This window comes from Mus caroli, unplaced genomic scaffold, assembly GCF_978045245.1.
Source record: "Mus caroli unplaced genomic scaffold, Mus_caroli_1 scaffold_3, whole genome shotgun sequence".
Taxonomy (NCBI): domain Eukaryota; kingdom Metazoa; phylum Chordata; class Mammalia; order Rodentia; family Muridae; genus Mus; species Mus caroli.
Genome location: NW_028227258.1, coordinates 104,646,351 through 104,667,900, shown reverse-complemented (window position 1 = coordinate 104,667,900; position 21,550 = coordinate 104,646,351). Strand labels below are relative to the sequence as shown.

General features: G+C 41.9%; 1 protein-coding gene across 2 annotated transcripts in view; it reads right to left on the bottom strand.

Moving 5' to 3' along the window:
* Positions 1-1,521: 1,521 nt before the first annotated feature.
* Positions 1,522-21,550, bottom strand: part of Ankub1 (ankyrin repeat and ubiquitin domain containing 1) — a 31,904-nt gene continuing 11,875 nt past the window's right edge. For both annotated transcript variants that reach the window (XM_021154155.3, XM_085835879.1), the window contains 4 exons: positions 17,134-17,350; positions 12,923-13,037; positions 9,799-10,731; positions 1,522-3,231 (listed from right to left, as the gene is read on the bottom strand). In XM_021154155.3, coding sequence (XP_021009814.1) covers positions 3,102-3,231; positions 9,799-10,731; positions 12,923-13,037; positions 17,134-17,350 — 1,395 coding nt within the window. In that variant the 3' untranslated portion in view covers positions 1,522-3,101. The remainder of the gene's footprint in view (positions 3,232-9,798; positions 10,732-12,922; positions 13,038-17,133; positions 17,351-21,550) is intronic.

The window sequence follows — 21,550 nt, the reverse complement described above, 5'->3', positions numbered from 1 at the left end:
AACTCACCAGAGGCTAGCACCGGAAGAACTTCTTCTTTCCTACCTGTGACTTCTGAGGAGGACAGGAGGCCTCTGGCCAGCTGCTTGGAAACATTTGAACTTGTTTGTTAGGCCTTGAAGCAAGTGTTAGGGAGGCATGTCAAATGAGAGCTCCTTTCTGTTGTGGTGGAAGTGTGAAATTGCAAAGGCACCTAAAAAACTCTTAGACAATTCCTTTCGATGATAATTTTGTACTCACCTTATAATCAAGTAATTCTGTTCTTAGGTATTTAATGCTCCCCCACCCCAAACACTGAAAACAGATATCCAGAAAACACTTTGACAGTACTGTCCAAAAATACTTTATTCATAATATCTCAGAAATGGTGACAGTCTAAATTTCTATGTATGACAATAGATGATATGATACATCCACAAACAGAATTCTAACTACTAAGGAAGTAATAAAAAAAAAAAAATCGAGCACTGGGTGGAGTGTAACAGCTCATCCTTATAATTCCTAGCACTTGGGAGGTGGAGGAAGAAGGATAGCCACAGATTTTAGAGTAATTTGGACTACAAAATTATAGTTCCAGGCCAGCCAGAACCACACATTAAATCATGCCTCATAATAACAAAGCCCTAGCCAGGCAGTAGTGGCGCACGCCTTTAATCCCAGCACTCGGGAGGCAGAGACAGGCGGATTCCTGAGTTTGAGGCCAGCCTGGTCCAATGAGTGAGTTCCAGGACAGCCAGGGCGACACAGAGAAACCCTGTCTCGAAAAACCAAAAAAACCAAAACAAACAAACAAAAAACCAAAAGTGCCATTGATAAACGCAGCAATGTAAATGAATCACAAGCCAGCAGACCTCGAGTGAACAACAGTGTTCCAAGTGTGTTGCACATCTTTTCTAGAAGGTAACTTTGGAACAGCGTTGTCCTTCAAGGTTGAGATTTATTCAACAGCTTAACTGACGTCCCAGGGGTAACTCAGCCGTTCTGCATGTTGACTGGGGTATTCTTTACACAGACACAAGCTTGTTAGATCCACTACCTGTTACATGTAATATCCATGTGTAAGCTCATCAGATGTAAGCTTTACTTCAGTTTGAAAAAAAATAATAGCAAGAGATACTCCAGCAGGAGTTAAAAATGTCTAAACCTAGGAGCTTTTGGTAACTCTCAGGGACCTTGTTATATAGAGTTTTATTTAAGAGTTATCTTATTACTTCTTTGTTTATATGACTTTTAAACTCCAGAGAATTAACACAAACTCAGGAAAAACAAAGGTAAAAAATATGATAAAAATTCTAAATTCCCATTTCTTTTTCTTTCTTTCTTTCTTTCTTTCTTTCTTTCTTTCTTTCTTTCTTTCTTTCTTTCTTTCTTTCTTTCTCTCTTTCTTTCTTCTTTCTTTTTTTCTTTTGTTTGATTTTTGGTTTTGAGACAGGGTTTCTCTGTGTAGCCCTGGCTGTCCTGGAACTCACTTTGTAGACCAGGCTGGCCTCGAACTCAGAAATCTGCCTGCCTTTGCCCACCGAGTGCTGTGATTAAAGGTGTGTGGCACCATGCCTGGCTGCCATTTCTTTTTTAAGATCTATTTATTTTCTGTGAGAGTGCACTGTAGCTGTCTTCAGACACACCAGAAGAGGGCATCAGATCCCATTACAGATGGTTGTGAGCCACTATGTGGTTACTGGGAATTAAACTCAGGACCTCTGGAAGAGCAGTCAATGCTCTTAATCACTGAGCCATCTCCCTAGCCTGCCAAACTCTTAATCTTATATCCTCCTTGATTTCCTAACCCCCACAGGCAACTTCTGTTGTCAGCTTTTGTTTGTTTTCCTATGAGTTCTTTCTGAGACTCTAATGGAGGGTACATTCTTAAATTTTGACATCAGAACAGTATTGTCTTTTAAGAATTTAAGTGCCGGGGGCTGGGGAGATGGTTCAGTGGCTAAGAGCACTGGCTTCTCTTTCAGAGGCCTTGAGTTCAAATCCCAGCAACCACATGATGGCTCACAACCATCTATAAAGGGACCCGATGCCCTCTTCTGGTGTGTCTGAAGACAGCTACAGTGTACTCACACACATAAAATAAATTAAAACAAAAAAAGAAATTAAATGCCATTTGGATGTCTATATCCCTGATAGTTAACCTTGGATGTCCACTTGACTGTATCTGGAGTTGACTAAGAGATGTCTCCAAAGCTCACCCGTGAGGGATTATCTAGACAAAAGTTAGCCCCTGAGGATGTGTGGGAGGGGTTTTCTTGATTGGGTTATTTAAAAGTGAGTAGATCCACCTTAAATGGCATCTTCTACAGGCAGCTCTCTCTTCTATTGCTGCCAAGAGACACCATGAGCAAGGCAACTCTTATGAACGAAAGCATTTAGCTGGGGGCTGGCTTATAGTTTCAGAGGTTTATTCTGTTATCATCCTAATGAGGAGCACACCAGGTCCATTAGCTGAGAGCTACATTCTGATGCACAGGCAGAGAGAGACTGGGCCAGGCATGGGCATTTGAAACCTCAAAGCCCACCCCTAGTGACACACTTCCTCAACAAACAAAACAGCAACTACAATGGCAACAACAACAGCAGCAACAACAACAAGCAAACAAATGAATCATTCAAATATACAAACCCCATTCTTTTTCAAATCACCATAGCGGCCACATGTAAGGAGGTCCCAGGGGGAACCTTTGCTTCTTGCCTGCTTGCCTTCATGCCCTGCTTTCCTGATACAAAAATCCATCTTCTTCTGGATGCTGATGTGGAGGGAAGACCAAGAATCCTTCACACCTTTGGCAGCTGGTTGAGATTGTGGGATCATCCAGCCTCCTGGGTTGAGCAGGCACCTGGTTCTTCAGTGTGAAGGCACCTGTTGTTGGACTATCCAAACTACACCATGTAAGCCCTTTTAATACGTACTCATTCTATAGGTTCTGCTCTCTAGAGAGTTTTGAATAATACAGTGTTCACGGAAGCTTGCTGTTAAACATTGCTCCTCATCAGGTCGAAGTTGTGTAGCATTAGAACTACTATTAGATATGTTGCCATCAGAATTGGAGCTTCTGTTTGGCCATATCTCTATTCAAACCAGGGCTGCCGTGACTTTTCAAAGCACAGTTTCTGGATAGTTTTCACACTTTGCCGGACCTCCTTTGACAGTCAGGTTAGAAATGCTCCTTTTGGCTAGGACTCTTGCTATTTCTAACTGCTGAAGCCATCGCTTCTCTTTAAAGGCACTACAAAACAAAACAAAACAAAACAAAACAAAACAAAACAATACAAATAAAAAAATTACAACGACGTATTTCACAAGGAGGCTCAATCTCTTCCCTGAAAGTGGCGGAATGAAAATCTTGAAGGTAACTAACTTCATTACTGTTGAATTCTCTTGTCATATAGATCAGAGGGGAAGTATAAACTACAGCCTTCTAAAGCTAATTCCTTGCGATGAGGAGGAAGGCTAGTCCTCCAAGTTAGTGCTAGAGGTTCAGAGCCCACCTAGAAACTGAAAGCCATACAAAGTCATGTAGCATTTTCTGAGTTGTAACATTTTCTATCTGTCTTCCCTAGGTGACTGTATGTAATATATCCTCGCTCGTCAATTCCCCTTTCTGACCCCAGTAGGATTCTTAAATACAAAAACAAGTTTGTTTTTGACAGTCTTTAACTGAAATGTTAGAGAAATAATTCTTTACTATACGTGCTCTGGGTCAACATTAAGAGTTGTAAATTTCAATACAACAGCTCCTACTTTGTATGGTTAAAATGAGATTCATTAGAGAAGGATCTTACAGACTGTAGAAATGGCTGGGTGGTTAAACACACTGGACCCTGGCTCAGTTCCCAGCCCCACACTGGCAGCTCACAGCCATTTCTAACTCCCATTCTGGAGAATCAGGTGCCCTCTTCTGGCTCCTAGAGGCACTGCATGTATACCATACACAGCTATCCATGCAGGCAAAACCCCCATACACACAAAATAAAAATAAATAATTATTTTAAAAAAATATTTTACACCTTATTAAATGTTGGTGTCATCCAAGATCCCATCCTATCTTTAGAAGTCCCTTCAGAGAGCACAACTCTGGCCGCTCATGCCCGGCCAGAGCCCTGAAGATCTCCACTGATAGCATCTGGTACACAGACCTGTAGTGCCCTTATCCTGACCCCCTTTACTCATCACTTCAGGACCTAGGCCTGTGACTCTCACATCCTGATATTTCTTTCAAGTTCTATACCCACAGTTAGCAAGTAGAAGTATTTCTCCCCCCATACACGTACAATTTAGCACATCTTTTGTAGCCTCTCTGTGTTCCCTTCACAATATCTTCTTTGTGCTAGCATCCTTCTCTCTCCTCCCCACCTACTAAGCCAGAACCAAACCCCGCCCTCTTCCCCTTCTCCTTGCTCACACCCTCAGCAAGGTTAGCAGTTGCCCTCTTCTCTCACTGCTCCTGATCTCCGTTTGCACTGTCTCTTCTTTGTCACATGGCTGCTTGCTTCCTCTGCTGGGGTTTTGCATCTCACAGATATCCACCAGATTTGTCTCCAAAAGCAAACACTTTTGACTATTCCACTCGCCTTACTAAAGACCACTCCGTGGTCTCCCTGATTAACTCCCTATGCTATGGAGGGAAGAATAAGAACTAATTCTCCACTTGGGCAGAGATGTTGCTGCCTAATGTAAATATAGTCTACCTTGCCAATTCCACCTCCAGCCAATCTCTCCCTGGGTCTTCAAGCAGTGTGGTCAGCTTTTTCATCCACCAATCTACCACCTTGCCTAGATCCTTTCCTAAATCATTCTTTAGCCTGGTGAAATTTGGAACTTTTTTTGCCTTAAAATTTTATTTTATTTACATTTGTGAATGTTTTTCCTGAATATTTATACATACATATGTATGTATATATACATATGGCATCTCTATCTATCTATCTATCTATCTATCTATCCATCTATCTATCTATCTATCTATCGCATATATAGCTTCTACCTATGGAGGTCAGAACAGGGCATTAGATTCCTGGGAACTGGAGTTAGGGACGGTTGTGAATGCCAGGAACCAAACCCTTGGGTCTTCTGCAAGAGTGGTAAGTTCTCTTAACCACTGAGCCATGAATCTAGCCCTTTCTTTAGGTTTTAAAATGTTGTGTCTAGATTCTTGCTTTATCTCAGTGGTTATGTTTCTCTGAATCCTCTAACGTATGTTAACCCATCTATGCTGCCCATACCATTAACTCTTAAACCCAGAAACAATTGCTCACACTTAGTTATCTTTTCTCCATATACCATCTGGCTTAATCTGGGGACCTCTCTCCTTCATTCTGAAGCATATCTCCACTCCTCCCTATTCAGAGATCACCCTTGGTTCTCCCTTGGTATCAAACTCTTGCTCTTCTACATTCATGTACATGCTGTAGGTTGTGTAGCACCTATATACCAAGAACTGCTTTATCCACTGGAAGCACAAAAACATGAACAAAACACATAAGGTATGCCTTTTTAAAACTACAAACAAAACAGAATAGAGAGCTCTGGCAGCTTCTCAAGCACAGAGACTGTTCAGAGTGAGCATTCAGGCTGATGTCTGATTTCCATGTGCTCTAACACAGCCTTCGGAAACAGTCTCCTATATTTGAATAGTCACTCACCTGGACTTCGGATCACATGAAGCTCATTGGAATCTGATGTTTTGTTCAACACTATAGACATTTCCTTTGACCTACGTTAATCCTACACTGTCTTCCACCCTAAGACTCTGTGATCTTTGGTCTCAGTCACTCCCAACCCTGCAAAAGTCATACAAACTCACCGAACTAGATCATATTAGCCTGTGTCTGTGCTAACTGCAGCAATGTGATCCCTAAGTCAACTGTAGAAACTCCACTTTCATTACTCTAAATGTAGAGTTCATTAGTGACCATTGGTCCACACAGCACTTCTACATGGTGTGTTAGGTGAGTTTTCTGGAATCCTGGGTTGGGAGACTAGCTTTTCAGTGGCTGCTTTAACTGACCTGATCCATTATGGACAGTGAGGTTCTTGCTTAGTTTCTACCTGTAATAGCAGCTCGGTGTTAGTGCACATTGAATTAAGAAGATATGTACTGATCACATGTGTGTGCCTTTTTGACAAAAGAGCTGCAGTGGTTATTTGGAGATAATTAGTTAGAACCTTTGATTGTCTGGGTTGACTCCTGGCTGATTCAGATAGACCCCCGGCTTCCTTGACTGTCATAACACATGTAAACTAGACCAACAAGATGACAAGAGAATACAGGAACATTAGTCTATAGGTCTCTCCCTTACTTTCTGAGCCTAGCAGCTCAGAAAGACTAAACATATCCTGGGAAAGGCACCATGGAAAGTGGACAGAGTCAAGTATGTTGAAGTAAAAGAGAAAAATATTGAGAAATGAGAACCAGAACATGGATTTGCCTGAAGTAACTGCCAAGGAAAAACAGTCAGGAAGGACACCCCTCATTGGACTCTCCTTTCTGCACTAATCCTTTTTATTAAACAACTTTTTTTTCTAGAAAATTTCTTCTCAACCTTGAATTGATTATTCGACATTTCCAGTCTTACACAGTTGCAAAACCCCAGCATAACAGAGAAAACTGACCAGAAGTCGTTACAAAAAGCCAACCATAAATATATCCTATTATCTATTCATTCCTAGATACAGAACAAGAGAAAGAAATGCTGATATCACCAAAGGACTTACACAAAAGCAATCATGTATTGGTAGCCAGGCCCTTGCCCCCAATTCTAGCAGACTCCAGCTGCTCAGGTGCAGGCCACACCAGTCAGAAGAACAGAGACCTCCTGCTGCACCAAAGGCCAAGTCAAGACTGCCAAAAGTCAAGACTCCAATGTGGTCAGAGATTCCCTTGTGGATCAGAGGTCAAACTGACTTCTAGAAATCCAGGGCACAAAGATGAGAAAACTAAAGAAGAAACAGAAATGTAGGGGGAAAACATCCATCCAACAAAGACAAACCCTGTAACCGGCACCTAGACATAGATTCATCCTAAATCCAGACACCTAAGCTCCAGTGTAAGAACACAACCAACAACAGCTCAGATTACTGTACCTAACAAAACTCTCAATCACCATAGATAGAGAAAACAAGATATTTCATGACGAAGTCAAATGTAAACAATATCTATCCACAAATCCAGTCCTACAGATAAGTCCTCGAAGGAAAACTCTAACCCAAGAAGCTTAACCACACCCACTAAAACAAAGAAAATAATCTCACAGCAGCAAAACCCAAAGAAGGGAAACACCCACCACCACCACCACCTCCGCCAACTACAACAGTAGACTTCAAACAAAAATTAATAAAAAAAGATTGAGAAGGACATTTCATAGTCATGAAGATGGGAAAATCCTTCAAGATGAGGTTTCAATTCCCAAATTCTATGTCCCAAATGAAAGGGCACCCACATTTGTAAAAGAAACATTACTAAAGCTTAAATCACACATTGATCTTCACACAATAATGGAGACTTCAATGCCTAGATCTCATTAATGTATCTTATCAGACTACCGTGGATTAAAGCTAGACTTCAACAACGGAAACAACACTCTCATGGAAACTCTTTACTGAATGACCACTGGGTCAAAGAAGAAATTAAAAAAAAAAAAAGAAATTAAAGGCTTCCTAGAATTCAATGAAAATGAAGGCATAACATACCCTAGCTTATGGGACAGAATGAAAGCAGTGCTAAGAGGAAAGTTCATAGCACCAAGTGCCTTCATAAAGAAATTGGTAAGATCTCATACTAGGAAGTTAACAGCATATCTGAAAGCTCTAGAACAAAAAGAAGCAAACACACTCAAGAAGAGGAGATAGCAGGAAATAATCAAACTGAGGACTGAGGGACTCGCAGAGATCTGGGAGCCTATAGGGGTCTGACTTAGCTCCTGGGAATATGTGATATGGCTGAGTAGCTTGGTTCTTATGGGAATCCTAATGCTGGAAGCAGGGGCTGTTCCTGACTGTTTTGCCTATTTGTGTGACCGTTTTCCTCCTACTGGTTTGCCTTGCCCAGGCTTAATGTGATGGTCTGTGACTGGTCTTATTGGAGCTTGTTATGCTGTTTTTGGTTGATGTACCTGGGAGGCCTGCTCTTCTCTGAAGGGAGGAAGAGGAGGTGAACCGGGAAAGAGAGGAGGTGATTGGTGATGAGGCTTGGAGGAAAGGCTAGTGGGAAGGAAGCTGTGGTCAGGATATAATGAGAGAGGAATAAAAAAAATCATATATTTTAATTCAAAACAGCCTCTAAGTTAAAGACAACCCAGATTCTCCCCCACCCCAATAAAATGGATAAATATATTAGGATATAGGATATTACATAAAGTTGGAATACATAGAAATAAGAAAAACCAATATACATAAAATAATTAGTTTCATAGATGATATGTTGAGCAAACAGCCAGATAGAGAAATTAAAGAACAGGATGCACCTTTAGTAAGACTGAGGGTGTCTCTGGGAGGATTTACTGTTTGCTTAAACCTATTTTACAGAAGAGGAAACAGAATCTACCATGATGTTAACTAGATCAAACAACATAATATCTTTCCACTGAACTAGTATCTCTTCAGTAGAACATGGTTTAGTAAATACAGACAGAATATAGAAAGTGAATAGTCTTTTAATTGAATTCAGTTAAAAAAGAGGCTAGGATCATAGGCATGATCCATAACACTGAGATATGTTGGATTTTTAAATTCTTTTGTTTGTTTGTTTGTTTGTTTGTTTGTTTTTGTTTTGTTTTTCGAGACAGGGTTTCTCTGTGTAGCCCTGGCTGTCCTGGAACTCACTTTGTAGACCAGGCTGGCCCCGAACTCAGAAATCTGCCTGCCTCTACCTCCCAAGTGCTGGGATTAAAGGCATGAGCCACCACGCCTGGCTTTTTTTTTTTTTAATTGACACATAAAGTTGGATCTCTTAATTTTGAATTTTACAGCGTAAACTACTCTCACCACTAGGTGGCAGCAACTTAGGAGGGAAAACAAAACCAGTCCAGAAAGGAAATCCTGGTTTTAAAGTTCTTTCTTCTGATCCTGAGCAAGGGAAAAGGCCAATCATACATCTGTAACTCTCTAACATAGGTCACCAGCTACGCCTCACATGTAAGACAGAACACAAATGATTTGATGGGAAAGTTTCGTTTTTCAGTTATAGTAGTGACTGTTCCAGAAAGCCTCCCCTTTACCCTTGTGTGTCCCCAGCTGTGACAGTCCATCACCTTAAATTCCAATTCCAATTCTGCCATTCTACTGAGGACAGATGTCCTCTCTCCTGTACATCTTGTCTTGTAAACCTCCGTAACCTTTTATTGTTCAATTTGTTATTAATTTGTTCTTTTCCCCCCACTTCTACTTTCATGACTGTTCTGACTTTGGGGGCAGTTTTGATGACACCCTCCCATATTTCAAGTTTCCTTGTCCTGTTTCCCCTCCTGAGAACTTCGGAATGAATATAGACACATGGACTGGGGAATAGCACCAGCAGAGGTTTTCTTTAGATCCAAGTATGAGGTGAGATCCTTCTGTTGTTATTTTGTTTTCTGAGATAGAGTCTTACTATGAATCCCAGGCTTGAAACACGCCCCCATCCCCACCCCCACCCCCGACTCTGACTCCCAAGTGACTACAGGAAAGAGAGACCTAGGCTCAGTGAGACGCAGTTCTTGGTACTAATTAAGTAGGGTTTCATAAACACTCCTCTGTCCTAGACCTGCCTCGTTTAGGATTTGTCCTTGTATTTTTAAAGAGAAAGCATTACCATTACCTTGCCACAGCTAAGCAGTAAATGGCGTTCTCGCGTGGAGTCCTCCCACTGTGCTCTGAGAATGATGTGAAGAGCGACCTTAGCAAACAGTCCGCCCTGGGTGGAGGGCAGTAGAAGAGAGGGTGTGCATAATCCACTCTTGAAACCGGAGGGAGGGGGACCTGGGGGAGATAGGGGTTTTTGATGTGCCTTTCTTTTCTAGCCGGGGCAGACATTTTTTTCTGGTTTACTTGTTGATGACTTCGCACTTCTGAAAAGCTCTTCACGTCTTCTAAGGACGGGAATGTGAAGATTTCTTTTCTGGTGTCTCGCTGTGACACTGGTAAAAAATCGACAGGTTTCCTGCTTGACTGTTGCTTGCAGGGTGGTAATTTACTCTGGGCAGTTTGCCAGCTCTTGTCTTCAGCCTTGTACCAACTCTTGGAGGTCATCTTGGGCTTGGTGAAACCATCAACCATCACAGTGTCTCCGACTTTTGCCCCAGAGACCCTCCCTCTGCCAAGCTGGCTTTTATGGCACCTACGACTCTGAGCTCGGAGAATCCATTGTTTTATTTTAATATAAATCCACATCGGGACTGAAAGTTTTAGAAAAGACACCGTGGACCACATTTTACTCAGTAAATACAACACACAGTCTTTATGCTGGTGTTTCGATGCGATGGCCAGGGGAGATTGTCCTGCCGCGTTCTTGCATTCCAGGCACAGGACACTGCAGTTGACAAAGGCCTTTAGAATTAACAGCTGGCCAGCTTCTGCGGCTGCGTGAATAGGGCAGTTAGAGACATCTGTGTGAAGGGCTTCGTGGCACCATGCTCGATAAGGGTGAACCCCAACTGCCTCATGGGGCTGCACCCCCTGCTTCAGAGCCCATTCAGTGAGCTCAGTGTGTCCGTGAAAAGCAGCGATGTACAGGGCTACCCTTTTCTGGTACCTGAACGAGTGGAACAAGTTTGGTACAAAGGGTTAGTAAGTCGAGGAAATGACAAAACCAATGCTCATTGCTTATGCTAACCGTAAGCAGGGTTTAGAAGGTTTGAGATATTGGTACAGCGGGTAAAGCGCTTCAGGTGAACCTGTAATCAGGCGCTGTGAGGGCAGAGGCAGAATTGCTGGGACTTGCTGCCCACTGGCCTGGCTGGAGGGCCAAAGAGAGAGACCCTGTCTCAGGAGACACTTGACACCTTTCTGGAATTTCCATGCATGAGCACACAGATTCATACACATCCAACACACACACATGTACAACACACACACAATCAGTTACATTTTTTTGAGACAAGGTCTCACTTATTTACCAGTCTCAGACACTCGTCATACTGTTCCCATGACGTGCCATCTGCAGCGTGCCCAGTCACAGCCCCTCTCCTACTGAATAATAATAGCAATGAACCTTGATGTTATAGCCTGCTTACTGTGGGCCAAGCATGCTTACAACGACTGACTCAGTTAATCTCTAGAAAGCTTCTATGCTGTAAGCTTACAGAATACAACGACCATCGTTTCTTACTGCTGAATTCTTAGGACTTCACCGTACGGTACATAATAAGTGCTCAATAAAGATGTGCTGATTAGGTAGAGAGGAATAGAAAGCATTTCAGCCTTACCATATACATCTTTGAAATCTCTGTTTCCTTACCTGTAAAACAAAGTGAAGAGTTCCCACCCTATCGAATTACTGTTTTTATAAATAGACACAGTACAGTGTTTGATCTTGAGCAATGCACTCAATAACACAGTTGTATTAAAAGTAATACAACTATTTGTTCGGATTTAGAATATGAAACAGTATTACAACTATCCCTAAACAGAAACTGATGGGAATTTTTGTATATTTCATGGTTGTAAGAACTCTGCCTCCTGTGTTCACTCTATGAAGCCTTCGGAGCTACTGCTGGCTCCTACCCTTTAGTAAAGCGTGGTTAAATTGCCCACAAGAGGGCGCTGTTCTAAAACACCGTATCACAAAACACCGTACCACAAACAATTCAACTGAGACTCGTGTAGCTTCTGTTTGTTAATGCAATAAAATAAATGCTGCGCGGCTTCTCCAAGCCAGCCACGTTCCACGGCCCTAGACACACATTATCCTTCACATAAGGCAAAAAAAAAAAAAAAAAAAAAGAGCGAACTATTGCCCCATCGAGAGGAGAGCTTTTTATTTGGTTCGTAGCAAACACATTCAAGCAGAATGAGATTCATGCCAGAGAAACACAGAGAGAAGGCAGTTTGGTATGCTGTTTGGGGTGTAACTATGGCCACTGTGTGCAAAGGATCTGGATGGAGGTAAAGACAGGCAGCCAAGCCAGCTCTTAATAAGGCCTCTAAAGGAGAAGCTAGACTCACTGTCATTTCAAAGCTCGAATACAACCAATCATTTAAAATCAAATAGCAGCTTATGGTTTTGTAACAAATGTCTGTTGTTAAACCCCGGCCTTTTCTTTTTTCAATTAAAAAGCAATTACAGTTATAACTCAATGCAAATTCAACAGTTGCATTTGGAGTTGCATTGTTTTAACAATTAAATTTAGCTAATATATGTGGGCTTGGGAAGAAGTGGCCACTGTTTTCAGCCTATCACTTGGCAGATTTTTTTTAAAAAATACTGTTACTTAATAAAATAATTAAATATGTATGGCAGAATACTTATTCTGAAGATAAGAATATTTAAAGTGTTATTATAAGTATGATATGTGCTAGGTGATGGTGGCGCATGCTTTTGATCCCGGCACCCAGGAGGCAAAGGCAGGTAGATCTCTGAGTTGGAGGCCAGCCAGATCTACATAGTAAGTTCCAGGATAGCCAGGGCTACATAGAGAAACCCTATCTTGAAAAACCAACCAACCAACCAACCAAGTATGATATGCAAACCAAACTTGTCACAGATTTAATTAGTGTTCCAGAGGAAAATCTGCCTGAATTGCAACCCATTACCAGTCCTAGTGACTCTCTTGTTATTGAGTCATCAAATATCTAAAATAATAGTAATAATAATAATATCTTATCGAACTGTGTGAGGTGAAATTGGTTTGCACCAGGACTATGTCTCTACAGAGAATTCAGGTTCACGGAGGCTTAGAACTAAGTGACTTAAATCCATCTAATGTCTGCTTTAGCTTCCATACTTGAGGACTGGTCCTTCTTTTGATAAGTAGTGTTGGACTTTAGGTTTTTGCCCAAGAAGACATCCCATGAGAAATTCCTTCCATCCATCCCAGACATCCAAACGAAGTGTTGTGCCTGTGGATCAAGAAAGACAGTTTATGGTCCAGTCTCTCTCTGTGGCTCAGCAATACATTAAATTTTAATGTTACCTTTCTCCAAACATAGCAAGATGCACAGTAAGATGAAACTTTTTATCAGGAAGCAGGGAAGATATATCTGTGTTGGCCTTTATTGGGTGGGGAAAGCCCATTAACATTCATGTACCCTGGGTTCTCTGTCTTCTCAGTGAGTGCATTTAATGTCTAAATGCCGAGGATTTTCATGAGAAAATATCCCACACCTAGGAGTAGTTTCTCATTCTTCTCATTTTTTTTTATGCCCATATCCATAAAAATGTTCAAGAATTCTGGACTTCTTGAACTCTTTTCATGAGCAAGTCCTTGTTGCCCAACAAATTGTATGCAGTTTTGGGGGAAATAGGTACAGCAAATAAGTACACACCCCAGACATTTACATTTATAATCAACCACAAAGAATCTGTTCAAGGAGCCAGTGAGGTGGCCCAGCAAGCAAAGGTGCTCGATGCCGAGCACGCTTGCCTGAGTTTGATCCCAGGATCTGTGTGACAGAAGGAAAGCACTGACTCCTGCAAGCTACCCTCTGACATGAAGGATTCTGACATTAAGATCGGAAGTTTTATTTACTTTGACATAAAGATTTAAATCAAACTTAAATCTTGGGGTTCAGTGGTTTGAAGCTCTTACTGTTCCTCCTAGAAACCTGAATCTGGTTCCCGTCACCCACGTGGTGGCTCACAATCATCTGTAACTCAAGTTCCAAGGGATCTGATACCCTCTCTGGCTTCTGTGGACACCCTGAAACACACACACAAAACATAAATAAAAATAAGATTTTTTTTTTAAAAAAAAAAGACAGGGTTTCTCTTTGTAGCACTGCCTGTCCTGAAATTTACTCTGTAGACCAGGCTGGCTTGGAACTCAGAGATCTGCTTGCCTCTGTCTCCCAAGGGCTGGGATTAAAGGCATGCACTGCCGCTGCCACCACTACCTGACAGATAAATTTGTCTTGGATGAATATTTGATGCAGATGTAGATCATCTGCAATATCTTTCGGAGTTGACCGATATTTTAACTTTATAACTGTCACTGCTAAGAGTGTTGCTTCACATAACCACGCACTACAAATGCTGAAGGATGCTTAGGTCCTCAATTCCAAGTCAAAATCCATTGAACAGTGTGGGTGTGCAGGTGCATGTGTATAGAGGCTAGAGATCATTGTTGAGAAATTTTCTTAATCTACTTTTTACCTTATTTTATGAGACAAGATCTCTTCCTTGATCAAAACCTTAGCAATCTGACCACACAAGCTGGCCAGCAGGCTCCATAGAGCCTTCTGTCTGTGTTCTCTAGATCTGGGGCTCTTGGCATACATCATTCATTGCACCTGGATTCTATGCGGGGCTCTTAACCACTGAGCCATCTCTCCAGCCCTTGTCTGTGTCTTGTAAGTGCTAGGATTATAGGCATGCACCGCCATGGTTAGCTCATAGGACTGTGCTTCGCTGTGTGGTCAGGGGAATCCTTTCAGTTTAGTCTTTTATTTTCAGCCTCTCCTTAGGATTAGTGTATGCTCACAATCCTGTGAAGCCCAGAATCCCTCCTATCCTCCTCTTTGACCATCCATAGCTCTTCATCCCATGCACCCCCGACCACATTCTCCTGAATGTCTCCCTGTGATCTCATTAGTTCACACCGACTTGGTTTGTTGGATTATAACTGAGGATATGTCCACAGTTCATCTCTTCCACTTTGCTGCAGATGCCAGTGTGTAGGGGCAACTTTGTGCATTTCTGTATGAGGTAGTATGTGTGCTGATTCGCTGAGAAACTCAAATCTGGATTTTCAACCTGGATATGATTGCATTTCCAAAATTTTATTTTCCACTGCTTTTGGAGAAGGGTTCAGAGGTTCCCTATAGATAGCAGCATGGGTGGTTTATTGAGTAGAGGGTGGAGAGGTTCTCCAATGAGCAGAATTCTGGCCAGGATTCCTCTAGTTAAAGCAAGCGGGCTGGCTGGCTACCTATGGAATGCTGGTTATGCCTTGGGGATGGTGAGAAGCAGGCCAAAGCCACCTCCCTAACCCCATCCTCCTCTTTGAGCCTTTGCTCCAATGTCCTATGTTCTGTGGGTAGCCAGGAGATCTACCTATGATTTCTGGGCTCTAGACTTTACATCTGAAATCCTCTCACTCAAATACCCTTCACTCCCACCTCCCACACACATTCAAATTTAAGGCATTCTTCAACATATCATGAAAAATTTAGAAACTTGTTGTCCTTATTGTTGTTGTTGTTTAATCTTGGAAATGTGGGTTTGGACCAAGTAATTTCCAAATCCTTCCCTGCTTTAAAATGTCACAATCCAAGAAGTGAGTGAACGAATGCTCTCCAGAAAGCATTCTAGTGTTGTCTTATCTTTTGATCTTTAATGAAAGCATTGGATTATCAGCTGCTTGAGCACAGATGACAGTGAGCCCTACATTCCAGCTCATATAAGCCTCCAGCAAGCACTCAGAACTAGAGTAGCACTCTGGGGACAAATCCTACAGCTTTACTTTCTCTGATCAAAAATAGAGACAAGAATTGATATCAACAATTTTAGATCTTCAGTTCCAAACAACATGGAAGTAGATGGCTAAGCAAAGTAAGAGCTGGGAGAAATGTCAACAAGTGTAGGTTTAGCAGTGATTTTCGCTTCTTTTTTCTTTTTTCTTTTTCTTTTTTAACAGAAAGCAAAACTGTTTAACTCAAGCATGCCTACAGAGCCCTGTGTGTCTATTAGAACTCAAAATCCCTTTCAGCAAATGTTATAGCACCCTCACACTCTGAGATGATCTGATCTTCAGCAAGGATTCATCCACCTTTCAGTAATAATTCAAGATCTGAGTCACTTTCTAGCATATGTAAGACAAAGCTAGTACTTTCTGCTGTTGACATTTGGCCACAGAAGATGCGACCTGAATGCATGTTTCTGAAAGAGAAGTTATCGTCTTTTTGTTGGGCAAATTCCAGCCAGCTAAGGCAGCTTTTCATCCTGCACAGAACTGCTGCTAGAAAGGTTGTTGTAATATAATTGGCAACATTTTAAAATGAAACTGTACAAAGCAAGTTTCAGAACTCTGTATTATAATGCCACCCGCATTAAGAAAGAACATCTGAACTCCTGTACGTGCTTGAAATATACCTTAGAAGACAAAGATGATGTTCTTTGAGTTTTGTCCTTCTAGCAAAATGTTGCTTTAAGAATTAGCAGAGTAGGGCTGGAGAGACTGCTCAGCAGTTAAGAGCACTGACTGCTCTTCCAGAGGTCCCGAGTTCAATTCCCAGCAATCACATGGTGGCTCACAACCTTCTGTAATAGGATCTCTTTTGGTGTGTGTCTGAAGACAGAGATGTATTCACAGAAAATAAAATAAATAAATAAATAAATAAATCTTTTTAAAAAGGAAAAAGAATTAGCAGAGCAGAGCTGGCGATGGCTCAACAGTTCGGAGCATGGGAGGTGCCCTTGCAGAGAGTCTGGAGATCAGTGTCCAGCTCATAACCACTGGGAACCCCAACTCTAGGGGGTCTGACTCCCTCTCCTGGCCTCCAAAGGGGTGTGTGTGTGTGTCTACATATACACACATATATGTTCACAGATACATATGCACACGCACACAAATAAAAATTCTAAAATTACATAGAGGAATAAGCAGAATTGTGAGGCCATTATTTCTCATTCTACAGACCCAGATGAAAAAGCAGAATATTGATAGTTGACACCCTCAGGGTGCCTCCTGAGGTTTCAATTTGCAACAGCTCCGTTTAGTATGATGTAATTTGTGATTTTAAATCTTGATAGCAACCAGGGTTTCCTATAGGAGGGGACCAAGTGCTTAGGGGGCCAGGGAGAGTTATCACTGTACATCTTTTTATACTTCTGATAGTTAAGTCACATAATGTATTGGCTATTTTAGGGTAAATAAGTAAGCCTAATGATCTGAATATAAAAACCAAGGTTTCCATTTCCTCTGGAAAAGCTGCAAAACCCGGCATAAAAGAGCCCTGGTCCTGGGTGACAGCTGACGTGAAATGTGGCAGGCAGTACCGATATCAGTCTGGTAATCCTTGAGGGTGTTGCAGTCATACATCTCCAGTCCCGTTGGTGTCCGGAGACAGTAGACACTCACAGGGAAGCCGCATTTCAGAGTTACCAGCATTCTCAGGTCAGACACCTTTTTATCCAAGAGAGACATGTTCTCCATTATTGGCATCATCTCCTGGGTCACGGCATTGAACACATAGAGAGTGGGCTTGTCTTCTTTCTGCAGGAGAGAAAAGGGGACACTCACTGTCTGAGGGTTGTTAGGGATGCAGGACTCTGAGCATTTCTCCTTCCCAGGATGTGTGTGCAAAGTAGGGAAATATAAAGCCACTTTTCTTCTGTGGCTTGGTTTCACTCCCCGCCCTGAGGACATAACTTGGCCCCTCCTTTGAGCCAAGGGATGAAGACTCAGGACTATGGCGTTTATTCTACAGATCCAGATCTAGAAGTGGAGTGCTGCCAGCTTGTATCCTGTGCTCCCAGAGGAAACAGTACAGAGAGCACTCCTCCACTCTTCTGTGCTTAATGTGGAGAGACTGGGCTTTTCACCTTTGGCCAATTAAAAAAGTCCCTTTTCTGGGGTTCTCTCTGGAGGCTGAATCCAAGTTAGAACATGAGGAGCAGTTTTCTTACTGTGTCTGTTCTTCCTCGTCTGCGTGGCCTGCTTCTTATTGAACACACTAGATTTACTATTTTACTATTATTACTTACTATTGATGTAACACAAAATACCAAATACAAATACTGTAAAACAGAAATACCTAATATAGATTTTTTTTTTCAGTTTCATTATTCCCTTTATTTTAGAGTCCAAATAGGAAAGCAAGTAGAATGGAGACATCAGAAGTAAAAATGTTAAGTTGAGGGATTGTTAATCCTCTCAGCAATAGTTGAACCAACCAAGCCCAAGGAGGGGGCGGGGAAGTAGGAGTACCTTTCCAGCAGCCTGGAGAAGTGAAACTGGCTATACTTCCCCTTCAGTGGTGGCAGGACTGTTAACATTTGTCTTCAGCAGCCTTTCATTGGCTGAGCACATGCAAGGGCGTGGCACTGCCCCAGAATGTCTCCACCACAGAGGTTTTCGTAGAAGTGACTACCTGGGTTCCAAGTCCTTCATGCAACTTCAGCCAACCCAGCCACTTACCACATCTTGCCTGTAGTTATAGGACTTGAGAGGTTGGGTGGTAGAGGCAGTAGGATCAGGCGTTCAACACCAGCCTCATCTACATAGAAAGTTTTCTACATAACTGTCTCAGGAGACAAAAGCCAACCCAAAGCTAAATTCTTCTCGGGTTCTCCTGGAGCCTGTTCCTGCTTACAGTATGTTAACTCCATTCCTCTTCCCGGATACCACTGTCATAATATAACATACACATCTCAGAAATTCTTAGAGGAATGATGTTACTGATGAAATATGAGTTTCCAGTGTTTTGATTGAGAGTGCATTTCATTGACTGAAACCAGTTGAACGGGTTCAGGGTTTCTTCTGTTACACACGAAGCCAGCCTGGCAAGCTGTGCCCAGTGGGCTAAGTGTTCTGAGCATAGGTTGTAATAATCTCAGTCTCACTCAGGAAGAATACTCATGTTCCCCCTTGGCTCCCTCAGGTAAGTATCTGACAAATTTGTCCCAGAAATATTTATAGTCAGGCAGAAATTATTATACAATGTAATTAAAAGACGGTGGAGAGGGGCTGTATTTTAATGGTACAGTGTTTAAGAGCACTTGCTGCTTTTTCAGAGGACCCAAGTTCAGTTCCCGGCACACATATCAACACATCAGGCAGCTCACAAATACCTGTAAATCCACTTTGGGGTCTCTGATGTTTTTTTTCTAGTCTCTGTGGGCCCCACACATATGTGGGGGTGGTGGTGGTGGTGGTGATGGTGGTGATGTGTGCCTGGGTTACTTCCCACCTCAAATGGTTGATGTTCTTGAATGAACACACACACACACACACACACACACACACACACACGCTTCAGTGTTTATACTTTAATGTGCCTCAAGCAACACAATAGCTGAGCAACTTCCTAACCTCCATGCTGCTAGAATCTACTTCCCGCTGACAATTCTGAGTTGTTACTAACTCCTATGTTCCATCTTGGCTGCTCTAAACTCTGATGAGTCAACCCTCTGGGTCACATTTTTCTGGGCCACTCTTCTTGCTTCTCTACTCCATGGCAACTCTGTGAATGGATCCTGCATGGTGGATCTCCTTCTTCTTCCTCTCAGGCCCAAGCCCAGGAAATCCTAAAATCCGCCTCTGTCTTTCCTCCCTAGCTCTTGGCTGCTGGCATCTTTATTTACTAATCAGGACCAGCTGGGAGCAGGTTCCCGGAAGCTACATGTGGACCTTCTCATGCAAACAGTTTTTGGGGGACATAATTAGCATGCGCAATACAAGCAACTACACATACATACACATATCTTTAGATTTATTTTATGTATATGAGTACACTGTAGCTGTCTTCAGACACACCAGAAGAGGGCATCAGATCCTATTACCGATGGTTGTGAGCCACCTTCTGGTTGCTGGAAACTGAACTCAGGACCTCTGGAAGAGCAGCCAGTGCTCTTAACTGCTGAGCCATCTCTCTAACCCCATATACATTTTTTAAAGATAGTAAAGAGAAAGAAAAATTGTAATTCACACAACACCAGTATGTTATTTCTTTAGAATCCCCGAATTTCTCTTTAGCGCTCCCTAATTTATATTTATCAATAAATGCAAACAAATGTCAAACAAAATGCAAATAAACAAATAACAACATGTAAACAAAAGTGTAGAGGCTTAAGTTGACCTTACCCAGTTAACAGAGTTGATCTCAACAGCAAACTACTACATAATAACATTAGATAAGTAAGATTAAAAGCAGGCCAGAATATTAATTATCCTATGATTATAAAGGAAAAGATCTCTAGTCTGTGCATACATATAGAAATCTCTGCAGCAAGTAATAACAAGGAGGGATAGCAAAATAGCTGGCAGCTTTAGATGAAAATTAGAAGTGACTAGAAAAAATTGCTACCTATGAAGCTCGATTCTTAAGTTTCTGAAAATGCCTTCAAGTCTGCTCCCCCACCCCCTTCTTGGTGCTAGAACTTTGTATCATAGTTTTTAATCAATGAACACAGATGACATCCTAGGCTCATTTCATTTCTAATGTAGGGAGAAAATAGTTTCCATTGTGCTACTGTAACTATACATCCACTATTTCATAAACTTTGGGTTCATTTAGTAGTTTGAACTGTAATGTGGTGTAATGTCAGAAAAGAGTTCTGCCCTTGATTGTATGGAAAAAGGAGAATATAGATGCCCGTGGGTGGTTCGGTGGTCCTTGTGCTTACAGAGAAGCGGTAGGAGAACTAAGAATGTTAAATACACAGAATTGTTCCATCAGAGGGAGGAAGGTACAATCTGTTTTTCACTCAAAAGGCTTCGAACAGTTGTGGTTAGTAGCCTGGTGGCCTTTGTGCTATCTGTGTGGCTGAGACCACCCTGAATCCTCCCCTAGGACCTTATCACAAGCTTGTCAATCTATAGAACTTATCTCTATGGAAGGTGTCACATGTAATTGATCTAAAGAACCCAACTTTATAGAAGATATCACATGTATTTTTTACAAGAAGGTTTAATGTAGCTATGCCTTTTTATTGTACACATGGGGTTGAGTTATTTATCACCAGAAAATATTTCACTAAACTACTCACATTTAGACTCTTGAAGTTTCAACCAACACTGACTACTTAGTCACGTTGAACCAAACTACATTTTTGTCTCTTGCAGTAGCAGAGATAGCCTACCACTCTGCAGATACCAACAAATAGTACCTGTTAACTTAATGGTACAATAGAAAGCATCATAAAATAGGCGTCTCTCTGTAAGATAATTTATCTATGGGACAACAGGATGGGTCCATAGATATACACACTTGCCACCAGCTCTAATGACCTGAGTTCAGTACCCAGGACACACATGATGAAAGGAGATAACCAACTCCCTATAACTATCTACTGACCTCCACATGAAACTATAGCATGTATGTATGTGTGTACTCACATGTGCACACACACACATTCAAATACATAAACACTTTCTAAAGAGAGGTATCTAAAAGCAAAGGCATCTTTCTGCTTCCATACATGATATTCCTCTCCAAGCATTCTGAACTCAGACAGATTGCTTAGCTATGCCCAAGTATGTCAGATGCTGTGGTGGTTTGAATATGCTTGGCCCAAAGAGTGGCACTATTAGGAGATGTGGCAATGTTGGAGTGGGTGTGGCCTTGTTGGAGGATGTGAGTCACTGTGGGGATGGGCCTTGAAGTTCTATACTCAAGTTCCACCCAGTGCAGAAGAGAAAGTTTATTCCTGGCTGGTTTTCAGTCAAGATGTAGAACTCTTAGCTCCTCTAGCA